The 18,959-nt window shown below is 40.2% G+C and overlaps 1 protein-coding gene across 1 annotated transcript in view; it reads right to left on the reverse strand.

Moving 5' to 3' along the window:
• The window catches only part of LOC147747821 (dimethylaniline monooxygenase [N-oxide-forming] 2-like), a 192,122-nt gene that overhangs the window by 98,339 nt on the left and 74,824 nt on the right, over positions 1 to 18,959 (reverse strand). Inside the window, exons 3-4 of the mRNA XM_086956234.1 lie at positions 11,407 to 11,569; positions 10,623 to 10,765 (exon numbers count right to left, since the gene is read on the reverse strand). Of these exons, the coding sequence (XP_086812360.1) occupies positions 10,623 to 10,765; positions 11,407 to 11,569 (306 nt within the window). The remainder of the gene's footprint in view (positions 1 to 10,622; positions 10,766 to 11,406; positions 11,570 to 18,959) is intronic.

An 18,959-nucleotide genomic window follows, 5' to 3' on the forward strand; every position in this document is an offset into this window, starting at 1 on the left:
TGCGCAATAACGCTGTGCTCGCTTCAAGTATCTCTTCATTTGCTGCCTGCCTGTTGCTTTGATTTACTACTGCTACAGGCATTGACACTGAAATTGCATTCAATTTGGAAACGGCCGTAGTGTGGGTGTAGTGTGGGTGTATACACCCTGTCTCCACTTTTCTTGTACATATCAACTTTTGAGCAAGCACCTTGAGGAAAATTGATCAGTGCGCTATAATACGTTTAAAAAAAACAAAAACAAATGTGAAATCTGCCTGAACTCTGCCTGATCGGTGTGCAAGCTGCGCGCTGGGATTTCTGACATGAGTCCACTGTCATCACACGGTTAATTGAGCAAACAGACACTGCTGCCGGGGAAGTCAAGGACGTGGATCGCTAATCGCCTTGGAAAAGTACACGCACGCTTGCTGCGGAGCCACCTGGGAGGCGTGTGCTGTTTATTTCACTGAGGACACATGCTGTTGTTTCGCTGAGGATACATTCCCCTTAACTACCGGAGGCTGCAGAAGTGCTTGTAGTGCTTCATAGCATTTCATCTAAAGGGAGAACTCTGAGCACAGCACAGCTGCCAGACCCAAACCTGGTTCCAGTGGTGTAATAAACGGCAGCACGTTCAAAATGTTCTTTAAGAGGCACACTGGGTAAGAATTTGAACACCCGGAAACAAGGGGTGAAGACAGATAAGACTGTGGTTCTTCTATTGCTGGTAAAAGATTGATAAGACTGTGGATTTACTCGCTGCTGATTATAAAAACGTGGCGAAGAAGACAAAACCACAGGTCCCAGCATTCTTAGCACCCTAGAGTGTACTGGACCCCTTTTTTTTGGAAATTTTTTTTGCTTTTTAATTGCTTTCTGGTGAAAGCAGTGCTGGGTCAAGGCAATAAATAAGTGGGCTCCGCGGACAGCAAGAGATATCGAGATATATTGCCTTATAATTTTTGACACTCAGGTTCTTTCAGCCTACTAAGACTACGAGTTTGCTCAATTTAAAGACTGGAGATTACTGACTTTGAGGAGAGAGTACTTCGCCTTGTAATCTGATTATGGGCAAACAATTGACGGCTAGGACCAGGGCGTTGAAAAAGCGTCAACAATTGAAATCTGAGAAAGCTAAACTGGCAGGATCAGCGGCAGAGAGGGAGAACTCTTCAGCTGAAAATTCGGAGAGCTCTGGAGAAGGTGAAAATAATCTTCTAAGTGTGAATATAACACAGGCTCAACAGCAAGATCTCGGTACCTGTGCTACCAGTGAAGGGAAGCAGGGGAAAGAGCTGATGGAGGTCTCAGAGTTACCTGTGGTCAGGGCAGATACAGCCCTTTTAAGCTCGGCGGTTAAGCCAGGACTGGTGCAAGAGGTGCAATCTATATTTTTATGTGATCCGCTGGCTTCCAAAGATGCCCTGGTGATTTCTACTGCTAAAGATGCTTTGGTAATTTCTACCCCTAAAGTCTCTAAAGTTTCTAAACAATTTCCGTTATTCGAGCGAAAGGGCACAGGACAAGTTAATAATGCAAATACGAATATAGTTGAGATTGGGGCATTTCCAACAGAGTCCCTAACCCCAACCTCGCTCAATTCTTAGAGACTTTGCGACATCTGTTAGTAATGTGGTTAATTCAATAGACTCTTCATCCACAGATGCAAAAACTGTTTTCTTGAATAAAAGTGGAGTCTCAACCACGACTGTCCCTTCCGCTGGTTTGTCAATTAAGTCACAATCCAGATCAGATTTAAAGGAAGATTTAAGGGATGATGCGATAGTATATGAAGTGGCTCAGAGTCCGATTTTGAAGATGGACACTAAGATTACTGATGACTCGCAGTTCTCGGTGAAAGACATGTTAAATATGATTCTAGGAGAAATAAGAGAAATGAAGCAATTTCAAAAGACAGAGCTTGAAGTAATCAGTAATCGTTTGGATAAAATTGAAGACTCAATGACTTCTTTCACAAATAGATTTCAAGAGTCCGAATCTAGAATTTCAGGGCTGGAGGATAATATGACCACGATCCAAAAAGAGGTATTTACTATCTCTAAATCCTCCAAGGCCTTTGAAATCAAACTGGATGAGTTGGAGAACTATAATAGAAGGTCAAACCTTTGAGTGGTAGGTGTGCCAGAAAATATCGAAGGATCCGATATGGTGCAATGGATTTCTTCCTTCTTTATGCGAGAGGTAATCCCGGACTTTAAGGGTGATTTAACAATTACTCGTGCACATCGAGTTCCAGCTCGTCCATTCCTTAATTCTTCTTTTCCTCGGACAATTATCGTCAACTTTGCTGATGTAAGGGTCAAAGAATCTATTCTATCGCAAGCCTTTAAGCAGAGACAGTTCCATGCAAATCCTACTACAAAATGCCGGATTTTCTCCGATATGTCAGCGGCCGCAGCAAGACGGAGAAAAGACTTTGTAAAAATTTTACAATTATTTAAAGAAAAAGGTGTCCAAGCTTCAATGGCACAACAGGCAAAGCTAAAAGTCCTGATAAAAGGCAAATTCTATTTGTTTACGGACGTTGATGAGGCACGCGAGATGCTTAATCAACTGCAGAGTTAATGTAAAGGCGAGGGGGAGGGAAGGGGAGGAACAGGGAGGTCACAGAGTTAGAGGCGCAACAACAAGGCGCCTCCGTGGAAGGGATGAGTGTCAGGTGGCCAGCGTGGGGTGAAGGTGATGGGCAAGGCCACAGGACATGGTGCTGGAGGGGAGCACCTGAGAAGGGTTGTGGGGTGGGGGGTGGGGAAAAAAAAGAAAAAAAATTGAAGTTTTTGTTGGATTTTGATGGAAAAATAAGTTGGAAAAATGCATGTTTTTTTGAGTTATCATTGAATTATATATATGTCTATTGGGGGGCTTAGAGTGATCTCTTTTAACGTCAATGGGCTGAACAATAAAAAAAAAATGCGAGCAATTGAGCACTGGGTCAAGTTAGAACGACCAGCTGTCGTTTTGCTCCAAGAGACTCATATAGCTGCGGCTAAAATTAACTCTTTTTCTATGTTTAAAACATGGTCGGGTTATAGAGGTTTTTCATGTTCCCAAGAGTCTAAAAGCGGGGTTGCTATCTTTCTTAATCAGAATTTAGACGCAGAAATTGTACAGTATGAAGATGGGGGGACTGGACGGTGGTGCTGGGTTACATGCCTAATAAAAGGCAGGAAAAGACCATTTACATTTGTTAGTTTTTACGCACCAGTGGAAGATCGCGCCCCAATTTATGATGAGTTATTTCAATCCTTATTATTAGTTAGGGGGGACATAGTGATAGGTGGGGATTTTAATATCCTTATAGATTTAAAATTAGATTCCACCAGTAGGCCAAGAAAACAATCGAAACCAAAATCAAGAAGATCCATTATGCAAAATATAGCTTTATTGGATCTCTGTGACCCGTGGCGTCTTAAATTTCCACTTAAAAGAGAATTTACGTGTTGGTCTGGGAGACATAAATCATCATCGCGATTAGATTTTTTTCTAGCTTCAAGGTTATTAACATTTTCCTATCAAAAATGTCTTCATAATGGTTTTTCAGACCACGCAATGCTGCTAATTGAATTTGAAGTAGGTGAAGAGATGAAATCATTAAAAAGATGGATATTTAATAAAACGCATTTACAGGATAGTAATTGGGTTTCTTTTTTAGAATTAGAAATCTCTGAGTTTATAGCTCGCAATCTACAGACAGCTCCACTCCATATTGTTTGGGATTCACTAAAAGCATTTATTCGTGGGATCATAATTGGTAAGGATGCAGAAGAATGGCGTATTCTTAAACAAACTAAAACCTTACTTTATCAAAAAATCCACTCACTCACTCTTCGGCGTCAAGTGAACCCTTCGAGCGATGTGCAAAAAGAACTAAACGAGGTTAAACGGGAACTAAATACGCTCCTTTTTTCTCAGAGTGAACAGCAATTCTTAATTAATTCTCAGAGGGTTTATGAGGAGAGTAATTTTTCCGGGAAGCTCCTTGCCTGGCAAGCAAAAGAGCAAGCCGCCGCAAAATTAATTCATTCTTTAAAATGTCCTGTTACTCAAACTGAAGTTTCACAGACGGACGCTATTGGAACCATTATGCTGTCTCACTATAAACAGATATATAGTCAGCAGCAAATTATAGATCACTCTAGGCTTAACATTTTTTTAACCAAGCATAATATGCCCTCTCTAGCTCAGATAGATAGTGATTCAATGCAACAGTTATTTACTAAATCGGAAGTAGAACTAGTGGTTAAAAACCTACCAATTGGTAAAGCTTGTGGCCCGGATGGTTTCCCGGCCGAATTTTTTAAGAGTTTATTTTCTCCGCTCTCTGATTTATTATTGCAATTACTCAACTATATGTTAATGGGTGGTCAAGTTCCAGATTCTTTTGGGGAGGGGACCGTTGTTAGTTTTCCTAAAAAAGGTAAAGATCCAAAAGACCCTAACTCATACCGACCTATTACACTACTCAATACCGACTATAAGATCCTAACGAAATTATTAGCAATACGTTTTAATTCAATGGCAACAGATCTTATCCATCCAGATCAGAATGGTTTTGTTGCAGGCCGGCAATTAGCAACTAATACTCATTTTCTTACAGAAGCGTTAGATTATTTTCAAGTTAAAAAAGTCCCGGCTTTAATTTTATTATTAGATGCGGAGAAGGCTTTTGATTTAGTAGTTTGGTCAACTTTATTTGTTATTTTAAAATACTTTGGTATTCCTGCACAAATTATTAGTTTAATTAAAAATTTGTACACGGGTGCCAGAGCAAATATAATTATAAATTCTGTTATGGTGGGCGCAGTGTCGGTTGAAAGGGGCACCAGACAGGGTTGCCCTTTATTCCCTATCCTTTTTGCTTTTTTTATTGAACCACTAGCCATTGCTATCCGCGAATCTGTAAATATCCCTCCACCTATTACATCGATGGCAAAAATTAAACTCTATGCTGACGACATTATGTTGATAATTAAGACGGATATCCATTCTCAAACTGCTGTTTTGCAGCTCTTCGAAGAATTTGAGGCTCTAGGAGGATACCGAATTAATAAAAAAAAAACTGAAATTTTAGTATGTGGAGGAGGGGAGGTAGTTTTACACGCGGATTTAGCTGGCTGTATCAATCCAAGACCAAAACGATACTTAGGGGTTATGTTTTCTACCTTGGTTTCTGAGTTATATACGTTGAATTTTGACCCACTTGTACGAAAAGTCCAATCTTTATTTACTAGATGGGGCTCACTACCACTCTCTATTATGGGACGGGTGGCACTGATAAAGATGTCTGTTTTACCACTATTTAACTTTTTATTTTCAGCAGTCCCATGTTTTCTACCCGGTAGTCTTTTCTCCAAAGTAGAATCCCTATTTTCGAATTTCATATGGGCTAAAAAACGCCCTAGGATAGCAATTAAGATACTTTATGTAGATACTGAGCTAGGAGGTCTATCTCTTCCTAATCTTAGAGATTATTACAGTGCATATTTTGCTCAGTATTTAGAACGATTTAAATCAGAAAAGCAGAATCCAAGTTTATTTGTTAATTTTTTTTTGGATAAAATTAGCCAAGAGGCTCAACCCCCTGTTCCTTTGCACATTCCTAAATCACCCAAACTGACTCGATATAAGATAATGTATTGGTTTTTTAAACGTCGAGATGCTCTTCTAAAAAAATATTCCCTTCCGCAGTTTAATTCTAGAACTCCTTTAAGGAACGCTCTAATTTTTATGAGAATTAATATCGGATCAGATATTGTTTATCAATGGGAGCAAGTTGGGTTCACCACTTTATTGGACTTTATAAGACAAGGGGCTTGGTTGTCATTAGGAGAAATGCAACAATTAATCCCAGGGAAGTTTATGTTACTTAACTCATAAACATTGTGCACTCCTACACATTCTTTTTGCCTAGTGTGCACTCCAGGCAGGCATCAGTCATATTAAAATCGGACATGATTCTGCTCCAATGTAACACTCCAACCCAAACTGATAGATGATGTCTCCAATAGGAGGTAATACAAGAAACCCCAGACTAATTAGAGCCACCAATGAGGTACAGATAGTCCTATTACAGCAGGACAAAGTCCAAGTTGCATATTTATGAAGTAGCACAGTGGGTGAAAATGATGGACTGAATGCATACCAACTAATTAATAGTGGATGAGATCAATTAAAGCAATCTACCAATCTCTTTTTTATACTTTTACATATACTTATAATGGGGTTTAGGTCTTCCCCATGTTCCCAAATTAATAGTTTCTCCTCTATTTCAATTCCATGATCAATAACTTTCCTACATATTCCTGTACTTGCCTACTCTTGGAATATTTAGGTTTCATGTCTAGTTTTGAATGGTACAAAAAACTTCAAACATAAGGGAGTTATTTTTCTTTGTGATTTTTGTATGATATTGGTGATTTGGCACTTTCCCTCTCCATGCTGCCTCTTTTTCGCTCCACCCAACTCTCTCTACATCCCCTCTCACCTCGTCAAAACTCCCCCCAACCTCTCTCCGTATTCTTCTCTTCTGCTTCAATAATTGCGGCTGTGGTCCAGTGCCTTTCTCTCTCCATCAGCCATTCTGCTTCCTAAGTTGTGCCATTGGCTTTATGTACAATTGTAATAGTAAAGCCAAAAGTAGAGGCCAGCCTCCTTGGAATGGTATTTTCTATACTTCTAAGATGGCTTTCCTGTTGCGTGTTAACACAATGTGGTGGCGATTTTGGAATACTGGATATAAGGATGCAAGATGGCCAGCAAGAGCAATTGGTTTGCCAGTGCTTGCAATGCAAGTTTACAGTGAATAGCAGCAGCTGGACATATTGGATGGTTACTTTCTAGTTGGCCACACTTTGTGGGATGCAATGTGGCAACCTTCTTTTGAGTTCTGAAAATTGATTAGAAAATATAGTTTAGCAATATTGGAATGTAAATGTCTATACTTTAAAGGTGACCACCATGTAGTATCTTTTCAAAACATGGGAACCATCTTTTAAAGTATAAAAAATAATAATCCAAGATGGTGGTTCACAGGTATTGGCTTTGCTAATGCATGTACTGCATTGGTAAAACCAATATCTGCAAATAACAAGCATTGGCAAAGAGAATCTAATTTATTTTTCCAATGGTTTTAAGTTTGTTCAACATTATTAATCATCATAAATGTCTGCAATTTTATTTAAGGTAATTTGCCATGTCACGAAGTAAGAATGCAGGTAATATTTTCAGCCCTTTTGCATGCATTATGTCTGCGCTTTATGGAATGTTAGAAATTCTTGAAATGAGTACTCAATGTTTGTGTGCCAATTGCAAACCTGAGGGCAATTTGCTTTTAAGTTAGGTAGGTTTTGGTATTTTATCAAGGATGTATAATCAATCTTTCTTTTCAGTGATAAAAGTAGGGTATACTAGAAATGAGTCACATTACTCATAAGAGACGACGCCTAAGAATGTATGTTGAATCAGAATCTTCATGCAATTTGAGTCAGACTTATTATGCTGTCTAGACTATTCATCATACAAATTTCATGGACTGATTTGCATTGAATTAAAAAACCAATGATCATATTTAATATACATTTATGTTGTATTCTAACAAGTGACAATGAAAATTTACCAGGTGTGAGATGGCGAATGAAGGCCCAATGTGGCCTGACAATGGTGTGAAAGTGAGTACACCCTTCCTTCCAGTCCTTGTGCCCCCTTTTACTGCCCTCACATGTACTCACATGCCGCTGGAATAACTACATTTAGATTAAAGCTATAATAACTAGATTTCTAAAAAGGTAATACAGGGTTAGGAGGCAGGGCAGGAAAATGATTATCAGTCTGACCCACCATGCTCGCTTCTGGCTGTCAGAACTCAGGGAACAAACTTTGCATAACAGAAAAGGAAGCAGAGTATATTGTGCTCACCATTCCTACTCAAATACACAAGCAGTTTCTGCAAAGAAAAGCATAGGAAACTCTGGAAGACTGGGCCATGGTGGTTATGAAGAGGGTCTAGACTGCCAACAAGATTGGAAGCACTCACTTCCGGGTTAGGGGTTCACTTCCAGGTTGTTATAGGCAGCACAAGTACTTAAACCCCTTAGCTTAGTAATTGAGCTGCATTACAGCAATATTTGTACTTGTAGAATTGCTTTGCTTGTCATGTAGTACATCAGCCAGCTATACTTTCCTCCACTGTGATATTTTCTTTCCACTTCTGTTCCCTCAGGTTCTTAGGTAGTGTTTAGCAGGGCTGTCTCTAAGTCTGAGTGTTTGTTTGCGGTGTCTGTTGAATTGCTTCTGCTGCTACATTTTCTATTTCTAAGGTGCAGAGGTTTGCTATCCATTCCCTGATGGAGCAAGAGCTCATCACTGCCTTGGGCCCACATCCCTCCTCACAATCCGCTCAAAGAACCTTAGAATAGTAATTGACAACTAACTCACTATGATATGCCAATTTAATGCAGTCTCTGTGTATTGCTTCCACGCACTCAAGATGTTCAATAAGATATTCAAATGGCTCTTCACCAGTCTTCATAGTACAGTCTCCTAGGCCCTCATCACCAGCAAGAAAGACTATGGCAACTCACTCTATAATGGAATCAAGGCTCAACTAACCACAAGATTCCAATTGCAAAAGAGAACCGGGAATGGGGTCAAGCACAATTTGCACCTATCCTGAGTACTGCTTAGTAAAAAGTTTTATTTTTTTTAGGTGCCGCAGACCGGAGATTCACAAGCCCCTAAATCTCCTAAGACAAAAAGTATTTCTCACAACTTCATAACACACAATGGTCCGCACACTAATTATGAATACATTCAAATATCTCAACAATAATAACAGTTTTTTTGAGTCGATGAAGACAGCAATTCAGTGTTATTTGCAGTTCATTATTTATTTCTTTATTTTTCTTCAAATAAAAGACTGTAGCCGTAGCCAACGCGTTTCGTCCTTCACAGACTTCTTCAGGGCAGAAAAGATAATGATTTTTTGTCTTTAACAAGTGTTTTAAATCTCTCCCCAATGGCATCCAGCTTGGTTTCAGATTGCCTTACAAATTCTCTGTCTTTTGTATATATTCAGGGAAGCTGTAGCAAGGGTGCTCCTGTGTCCAATATTCAGTCCTATATTGAAATTCCTGATATTTAAAAAATGAATTAGAGCTGGCTCCGTAGCGTGGCATCCTCCATGGTAACCACAAGATTCCAGACCATAAAAACCCAGCAGCCAGGCTTACTCACAACCTTTCATCCTGCACTCACGTAACCCTGCACCTCAAAGAACTCTATTGGCTCCAACTCCACAAACAAGCGTTCTTAAAACTCCTCACGCATACATACAAAGCCTTGCAAACATGGACCCCACATACCTCAACAACCGTATAAAATTCAAAAACCAACCAGGCTCACCCAGAATCCTAATAACACACCCACCTTGCATACACAGAACTAGACTACTGACTACTGATACCTCATTTCCAAAGCCTGGAATGACATGCCCCTGCACATCAGACCCTCTTCCTCATTTCCGCAAGAAACTGAAGACCTGGCTCTTCACCTAGCCCTGACCCTTGCTTTGCCCATACTACTGCTGCTTTAGTGTCAAAATACCCTCCCGGATGTGTTGTGCACTAAACAAATATTCATAACATCTACCCTAGAGCTTGTTAGGTCCTGAAACTGGTATTCCTTATAATGTATATCTGATTATGCTTGCCCTTTCTTACAATTGTGCTATTTTTCTCTTACTAACGAGAGCCATGAATATGAAGACCCCACAACAGAACATGCCTACACTGATGGCATTTTCCTCCTCACATCTCTGGTAAATATTTTTTCTAGTATAACATCTTTTTAGAGAGCAGCCTGCAAGAACTGGAACTCTCAATGGATCCCTAGCCTTCAGTCAATCTTTAAACAGACCCACTCACAGTCTGCCTCGTCCCTCCAGTCCCAGGGGTTTCTAAATTAGCTGAAAGGAGCTGATAGGTCTGTACTATCATTCAGCTGGATGGAGGATCTCAGCTGTTCCGTATCGTCCCCTTCCTCCTGGCCAATATGCAGTCTAAACCAGTTCTTCCCCATTCAGTGGCACTGAAGTGCAAGCATGAATTCACTCCACAGTTTAATGATTTGTGGACCTACATTACTAAAGTGTTCTATAATTTATTTTGGGTATTTTAAGCATTTACTGATCCAGGGATGTCACTTCTAATTACGTATCTTCATGAGATTGCAGACGTCAAGACACGTGATGGATGTTCCTGTCATGTCATTTCATCAGTGGTTGAAATTAACTTATTGTAGTGTATGTGCTCGTTGCTCCAAAGCACCTGTGTACTACTAAGATGTGTCCTTAGTCTCCGAATAAAAGATGTGAATGCCCATTTAGAAATGAAGGTACTATCTCTTTAAAATTAAAGAAATGCAGTCACTCATTACAGTCCCTGCCTATTTAAAACACTGGATGCCACTGAAATTGCTAGGTAATTTACACCTGAGAATATTGAAAACATGACCTGGAACATGTTTAATTAATAGAGACCACATCCAGTGCAAACAATTATTCATTAGGAAATGCTGCTAAGGCAGTGATCTTGTTACACAAGATATAAAAGTACACATTCTTACCGTGTCCGCTGTGTGACTTATCTCCACAGCCAGGTCGGCTCCTGAATTTCCCATTCCAACGATTATCACACGTTTTCCCTTGAATCCGTCTGGGAACTTGCACTCTCTGCTGTGAAAATACTGACCTTTGAACTTTTCTATACCTGTCGGTTAAATGTGTAGAAAATGAAAGGCATAAGTGAAAAAGTTGCATAAGTAATGATACATTTTAGATGGCATATTAAGTTTGTGTGTAATTAACGTCATATAATATTCCTCTAGAGTGTACGTGTCTTGGATAAAACAATGAGATATAAAGGTTTTTTAATTAGTAGGCAATGCAGTGTAATAATAATTGAAAACAATGTTATCAATAACATTACAAAAAAAAATAAAGAATGTGCAGTTAGATGTTTAAGCCAATATTTTCCAACTCAGTTGCCTTGGCCTAGTTAATTTGCATGTAGCACCTCTCTTAATTTGAAGATCCTTCAGATCGCATTGTAAAACAGTCATTACACTATTGTGTCCCACGCTCAATTGAGCTATGATAGTTAAACTCTACTGAAATAAAACTAAGCGCTCCCAGCTCTTCTCCTTCTGAACTATTTCCAATACTAGACTTGACATTGATCCTTTACTAGCCTTAATGTTAAGCTGTACCTTTGCCACGATTCAGTCTGATTAGACATGATGTTCATAATAGACACATCAAGCTGTAATATAATAGCAGATATCTGTCTACCGAGAAAAGAATCCTTCATAATAGATACATCAAACCATATATTAGCAGATGTCAGCATACCTGGAAAGTAATCCAAAGGCAAGTTGGGCTCAACATGATGCCCAATGCAAAGTAGGACAGCATCAAAGATGGCTGACTCTTGTTTTCCATCCTTCTCTGTGACAATGTCCCACTGGCCTGTGGTGACAAAATCTGGACGTTTTCTCACACTGCGAACTATGGTCTTTTTTAGGAAACAAACCAAATACTAGTCATTAAGTATGAACATATGCATCAGAATTCTACAACAGCATTATAATTTCCTACACATGACAATTTAACAATCGGTAAGGATCATAATGCTGATCCCTTATTTTTCCTTCCAGTCTTACACTCCCATCTTGAAATAACTCATATACAATACATTTCCCTTTACATCTATTATGTATTCTTAACCTTGACGTAGCAATGGTTATATAAATTCAGCAGCGTTTTCTGTAAAACTATTTTCTAATATTACACCTCAGATACCTGCCATACCCTCCACTTCCTTCACCCAGCTCAGTCTCAGACTGGAACCTCTTCTGTATTTTAATCTTTTACTAAATTGTAGTGTCTCTCCTTTTCTCCATGAGGATCTTCTTTCATTAACATTTGGAGAACACTCAAAATCGAGTTTATAGACGAGTAATCTCGCTTATCATTAAGCTTATGTTTTAAACCACAGGTGTCCGATAGTGATCCGCTAGGATTGAACTACAAAATATCAAGCATAGGAATATGGTAGTCTCATAATATCATAGACACAATAGCAAGTTTCTGTAAAGTTTAAATATGTTTTACATATTGAAGAATGAGTGGATGTATAAGTGTCTGGCTGAAGGATTTAGTAGGTGCGTGACTGACTGTATGAGTGAGTGATGAAATGTGTCTTACTAAATGCATGGGTTAGTGACTAAACTGTCTGAATGTGTGCATCAGTATATCTGTTGTTGTGTAAGCTTCTGCATGTGTTGATCAGTAGCTATATGAGTGGCTATATGAGTTATTGATTGGTTGCCCAAGTATTTGAATGGGAGATTGAGTGTGTGTGTGGGTGGCTGGGAGGTGTGTGACTCTGTGCATAGATGTGTGAGCAGTTGATTCACTAGTTGTATGAGTTCAAGAGTGCATGTGGAAACAGCTATATGGGTGGTTGACTGTGTGCATGAGTGTGTTGGTGAGTGAATGGATATCTCAGTGCTACATGTCCAAGTAAGTACATATGTAAAACACAGTGCATGTGAGAGTTGGCATACATAAATGACTACATGAGAGCCAGTGAATGTGCGAGTGGCTGTATGGATCATTGTGTACTTGTATCAGTGATTGTATAAGAGAGTAAGTATGTGTTAGTATATGTTTGAATAAGTAAGGTGTTGAGTGTATAACTGTATAGTTGAGGAAATGGAAGTGTGATTGATTCTTTGCATGACTGACTAGGTGTGTGAGTAACTCCATGGATGAGTGGCAGTGTGTGAGTGTCTGTATAGGTGTATGAGTGCATATGATAGTGTTGTATTGATGAGTGACTGTATGTATGAGTGTTTCTATGGGTGAATGAGTTAATGTGTGTGTAGACCTAGGAATCAGTGAGTGCGTATGTAGTAACTGGTATTGGTGTGTCAATGGTTTCAAGAATGGTAGTCTATATTTAACACTGGGTGTATCAAAGGTTATATTAGAGTGTGAGGAGGTGCATCGTATTATCACATGAATGATATCACCAGTGATGTGATCAGTGATGTCAAATGAGATGTCATCAGTGATGTCATCAGTGATGTCATCAGTGATGTCATCAGTGATGTCACTGACCATGTCATGAATCATGTAATATGTGACATCATCAGCAGTGGATTGCGGGTGCACAAAATATAGTTAGTACAACTAACTGTATAGGAGCAATTTCAATGTTTTTTTAAATGCTAATTCCTAACTATATAAGGCCTGAAACCTATGGTTTTTTAAGTGAATTTGCAAGGTTTTTAAAATGCTAATTCCTAACTATATAAGGCTTGAAACCTATGGTTTTTTCAGTGAATTTGCAAGGTTTTTTAAATGCTAATTCCTAACTATATCAGGCATGAAACCTATATTTTTTTTCAATACATTTCAAAGGTTTTGTAAATGCTAATTCTATTAGCGGATAACGTTTATATATGTTATTATCCTTCTGGGACCACCTGAGCAGCCATCTTGTTTCTCAGGAGAAGTGAGGCACAAGAGAGCACAAAACAAGAGTGGAAAACGCAAAAAGGGGGCAGGGCTGAGACCCCCTGACCCCCTAGCCCTTCTCAGGGGGTCCCAGAAGGACCACCAAGTGCAAAAAATGTTTGTTTTTTTTCAAATCGCGGGGTACGCGCACGGTACGCGTACTATACGCGTACGGTGCGCGTACCCCGTGATTTTTTTGCTTTTTTTTTTTTTTGCCCTTGGGGGTCCTTTTGCAACCCCCTGAGAAGGGCTAGAGGGTCTCTTCGCTGCCCCCTTTTCGTGTTTTCCACTCTTGTTTTGGGCTCTCTTGTGCCTCAGTTCTCCTGAAAAACAAGATGGTGGCCAACACTTCCTGGTTTGGACAGTTTGGAATGTTGACAGGTGACTGCCAGCCAATCAGAAACTCGCTCGCGCACATAAGGGTACGCGCACGTACGCTTACCGTACGCGTACGGTGCGCGTACGGTGAGCGCATATAGATATATAATTTGCTCAAATTCAATTTTCTCAACAACTACTGGAGGGATTTTCACCAAATATAGAAAAGGCACTACTGCATACCTGTCCCTACCATTTTGCCAAGTTTGGTGTAATTCCGTTCAGCCGTTCGGGCTGTAGCCGTGTCTAAAGGTCCCATAGAAAATGCCATTTTACAAATTTCAAATTCAATTTTCTCAAGAACTACTGGTGGGATTTTCACCAAACATAGCAAATGCACATCTGCATACCAGGCCCTACCATTTTGCTAAGTTTGGTTTAATTCCATTCAGCCGTTCGGGCTGTAGCAGTGTCTAAAGGTGCCTATAGAAATTAACATGGGGAAAACACTTTTTGGGACCCCCCTTTTTTCTCGGCCCCCGCTTGACAAATCCTCCCAACAAATCCCCCCGAAACTTTCAGAGAACGAGCGGAGCGGAGCGAAGCAACTTTAAGGAAAATTACACGCAGATTCGTCAATCGGCGCCAAAGTTATTCCCAATAGAATGACAGTAGGTATAAATTGTTTCTCAGTTGTGGCCTTACTCTTTCTTGGAAGGAGACGTAGTGTGATTATTTCCAGCGCGATTTCCAGTGACGCGCTTCTAAGGCTCCCGCTTTCCAAGAGACCCTGTTTATACTGGAACACTGCTTGCAGTTTTGCTCTTCTCCGGGGTACCGGAACCTACAGTGTCCACCACTCAGCAAAGAAAGAAGTATGACAGTGATGATGCCCCAGTGCACCACGTCGGGCCGGTTGGATTTCCACGACTTGCCCCCGCCAAAAAGGATTCCTGAGCTGAGGTGGTTTAAGCGGTATGGGGACCGGAGGAAGCGCAGCTGCGCATATGTGCTTTTGGACATTGGAACGTTTTACAGACTTTGCAGCACATTTTCCCCTTCCCACTCCACTCCTGCGATACCTACCAGAGCACTGCTGTTGCATGCTGGACCTTGTAGGCGCTGACCATCAAGCGGACTACAAGAGGTGTATGCACCGTGATGTCAACGAAGTGGGAGGAGCCGCGGTCTGTTTGTGAGAAGGCAGGGCATATCTACCTCACTCACATCCGTTCACACAAGCACATGCACCTGGCGCTGAAGAGGCAAAGAACGCCGAAATGCATCCACCATAGGAGGAGAAAGTACTCTTCTTTGTTTGTGCAGCCTATTAAAGCGCTTCCAAATTGTTCCTCAATTGTGGCCTTACTCTTTCTTGGAAGGAGACGTAGTGTGATATATATATATATATATTCACAGAAAAAACCATAGGTTATAGACCATATATAGTTAGGAATTTGCATTTACAAAACCTTGAAAATTCACTGAAAAAAACATAGGTTATAGACCATATATAGTTAGGGATTAGCATTTAAAAAACCTTATTTTATTTGCACAAAACCATTGAAATTCCATATATAGTTAGTTGCACTAACTATATATCGCGGACCCGCAATCCACTGCTAATGATGTCACATATTACATCATTCATGACATGGTCAGTGACATCACTGATGACATCACTGATGACATCTCAAATGACATCACCGATGACATCACTGATGACATCACTGATGACAACACCCAGTGACTGTATGTTTCTGTAAAGTTAAAATATGTCTTACATATTGAAGAATGAGTGGATGTATAAGTGTCTGGATGAAGGATTTAGTAGGTGCATGACTGACTGTATGAGAGAATGATTAAATGTGTCTCACTGAGTGTATGGGTTAGTGATTAAAGTGTCTTAATTTGGCAATCATTATTTATGTTGTTCTGTAAACTGCTGCATGTTTAAATCAGTAGCTATATCAGTAACTATATGGGTTATTGAATGGTTGCCCAAGTATTTGTATGGGAGACTGAGTATGTGTGTGGGTGGCTGGGAGGTGTATAACTCTGTGCATAGATGTGTGAGCAGTTGATTCCCTAGGTGTATGGGTTCAAAAGTGCATGTAGAAACAGCTGTATGGACAGTTTACTGTGTGCATGAGTATATTGGTGAGTGAATGGATATCTCAGTGCTACATGTCAAAGTAAGTACATATGTAAAACACACTCCATGTGAGAGTTGACATATATAAATAACTGAACATAAGAGCCAGTGAATGTGTGAGTGGCTGTATGAATCATTGTGAACTTGTATCAAGGATTGTATAAGAGAGTAAATATGTGTTACTATATGTTTGAATAAGTAAGGTGTGTATAACTGTATAGTTGAGGAAATGGAGATGTGATTGATTCTTTGCATGACTGACTAGGTGTGTGAGTAACTCCATGGATGTGTGACAGTCTGTGAGTGCCTGTTTACACTGAGTGTATCTAAGGTTATATTAGAGTCTGAAGATGTATTATCACATAAATGATATCATCAGTGATGTAATCAGTAATGTCAAATGAGATGTCAGTGATGTCATCAGTGATGTCATTTGAGATGTCATCAGTGATGTCATCGGTGATGTCATTTGAGATGTCATCAGTGATGTCATCAGTGATGTCACTGACCATGTCATGAATGATGTAATATGTGACATCATTAGCAGTGGATTGCGGGTCCGCGATATATAGTTAGTGCAACTAACTATATATGGAATTTCAATGGTTTTGTGCAAATAAAATAAGGTTTTTTAAATGCTAATCCCTAACTATATATGGTCTATAACCTATGGTTTTTTCAGTGAATTTTCAAGGTTTTGTAAATGCAAATTCCTAACTATATATGGTCTATAACCTATGGTTTTTTCTGTGAATTTCATTGGTTTTTTAAAAGCTAATATCTATAGCTGTAAAATATATTCTTTATTAAGTGACGTATCACGTAGCCCGTGAGACGCCTCATGATGCATCGCATAACCGTGACGTATTGTCTCTGCAGCGCAAACCAAACCCAAAACGTAAGCGCGCCAGAACACGCTTAAAGATATATATATATTTTTTTACCCTTAATTAGACAAAATCCACACGTGCACATATCACAAACGTTCAAAAAACACAATATGTCGGACTCCCGTTACGCTGCCGGTTAGCTGCCCGGTTAACGTACCAGGAAGCACCTTTACCGCGAAAAATCGCATTTTTTTTTCACCCCCCAGGGAACTTTAATAGCCCCCTCATCAATCCTAGGGGTTCAGGAGGGGTCTGCCTTACCCCTTTCATTCATTTACACCTTTTTTCCACCTCTTGTCTCTCGATCCCACAGAGAGACAAGATGGCGGCCGCTCCAGACTGTTTACAAAGATAACAGCCAATCAGCTTCTCCTCAGACTCCCGTTACACTGCCGGTTAGCTGCCCGGTTCGCGTACCAAGACGCGTCTCTACGGCGAAAAAATCGGATTTTTTTTTTTTTTTTTTGGGCCCAGCGTGGCTCTATAATATCCCCTCATCAATCCTAGGGGGTCAGAAGGGGTCTACCTTGCCCCTTTCCTTCATTTCCCCCTTTGTTTTGGCCTCCTCTTGTCTCTCGATCCTACCGAGAGACAAGATGGCGGCCGCTCCGAACTGTTTACAATGTTGACAGCCAATCAGCTACTCGTCAGACTCCCGTTACACTGCCGGTTAGCTTCCCGGTTAGCTGCCCGGTTCGCGTACCAAGACGCGTCTCTACGGCGAAAAAAACTGATTTTTTTTTTGGGCCCAGCGTGGCTCTATAATATCCCCTCATCAATCCTAGGGGGTCAGAAGGGGTCTACCTTGCCCCCTTTCCTTCATTTCCTCCTTTGTTTTGGCCTCCTCTTGTCTCTCGATCCTACCGAGAGACAAGATGGCGGCCGCACCGGACTGTTTAGAATGTTGACAGACACCGGAGAGCCAATCAGCTTCGCTTCGCAAAGTTCCGATAAGCGAAAAGTACGCGAACCGGATCGCTGCCCGGAGCGCTGTTACAGATATATATCTTGATTTAAACGTTAATTTCTCAAAATCCACTGAAGCACATATATTGAGACCTAGCAAAGGCACATCGGGCTAACAGTCCCTACAATTTTGCCAAGTTTCGTGCAAATCCATTCAGCCGTTCGAGCTAAAAGTGAGTCCAACCGCCCTATGGAAAAATGAATGGGAAAAACGCGTTTTGGGACCCCCCTTTTTTCTCAGCCCCCCCTTGACGAACCCCCCCCAAATTTCCAGGAGCTGCTCAGAAACAAAATGTGCCATTTTCCTGAAAATTTCAGCCGATTCCGTCCACAAACGCCAAAGTTATTAGACATAGAATTTTCAGAAATCCCATAGGGAAAAAATCCTAACTATTTATACCTACTGGCGACCGCCAGTAGGTAATATATATATATATATATATATATATATATATATATATATATATATATATATATATATATATATCCCAAACATTCCTAATTCACACAAAAAGGAGGCGGCACACCAATTCTGTCCATGAGTGATTTAATGTGCAAAACAACACGTTTCGTCTGGAACAGGCTTTGTCAAGTTTGCATACCACAAATATTTTTGGTTTTTCTTTTAATTTGTTGCACACCTTTAGTGCTTTTTTTATAGTTACCATTTAAAAAAAACATTTTAAAAAACCCAAAATGGTTAGTAACACCCCCAAAAATGGTGAGAAAAAAAGGTTCTTTTTAGAACAGTCTATTCTTGTTTAATGGAAGACAAACTTTATGATATTTGTTTGCATGTCAGTACAAGAGGTGTATGCACCGTGATGTCAACGAAGTGGGAGGAGCCGCGGTCTGTTTGTGAGAAGGCAGGGCATATCTATCTCACTCACATCCGTTCGCACAAGCACATGCACCTGGCGCTGAAGAGGCAAAGAACGCCGAAATGCATCCGCCATAGGAGGAGAAAGTACTCTTCTTTGTTTGTGCAGCCTATTAAAGCGCTTCCAAATTGTTCCTCAGTTGTGGCCTTACTCTTTCTTGGAAGGAGACGT

Source organism: Lissotriton vulgaris, chromosome 1_1, assembly GCF_964263255.1.
Source record: "Lissotriton vulgaris chromosome 1_1, aLisVul1.2, whole genome shotgun sequence".
Classification (NCBI taxonomy): domain Eukaryota; kingdom Metazoa; phylum Chordata; class Amphibia; order Caudata; family Salamandridae; genus Lissotriton; species Lissotriton vulgaris.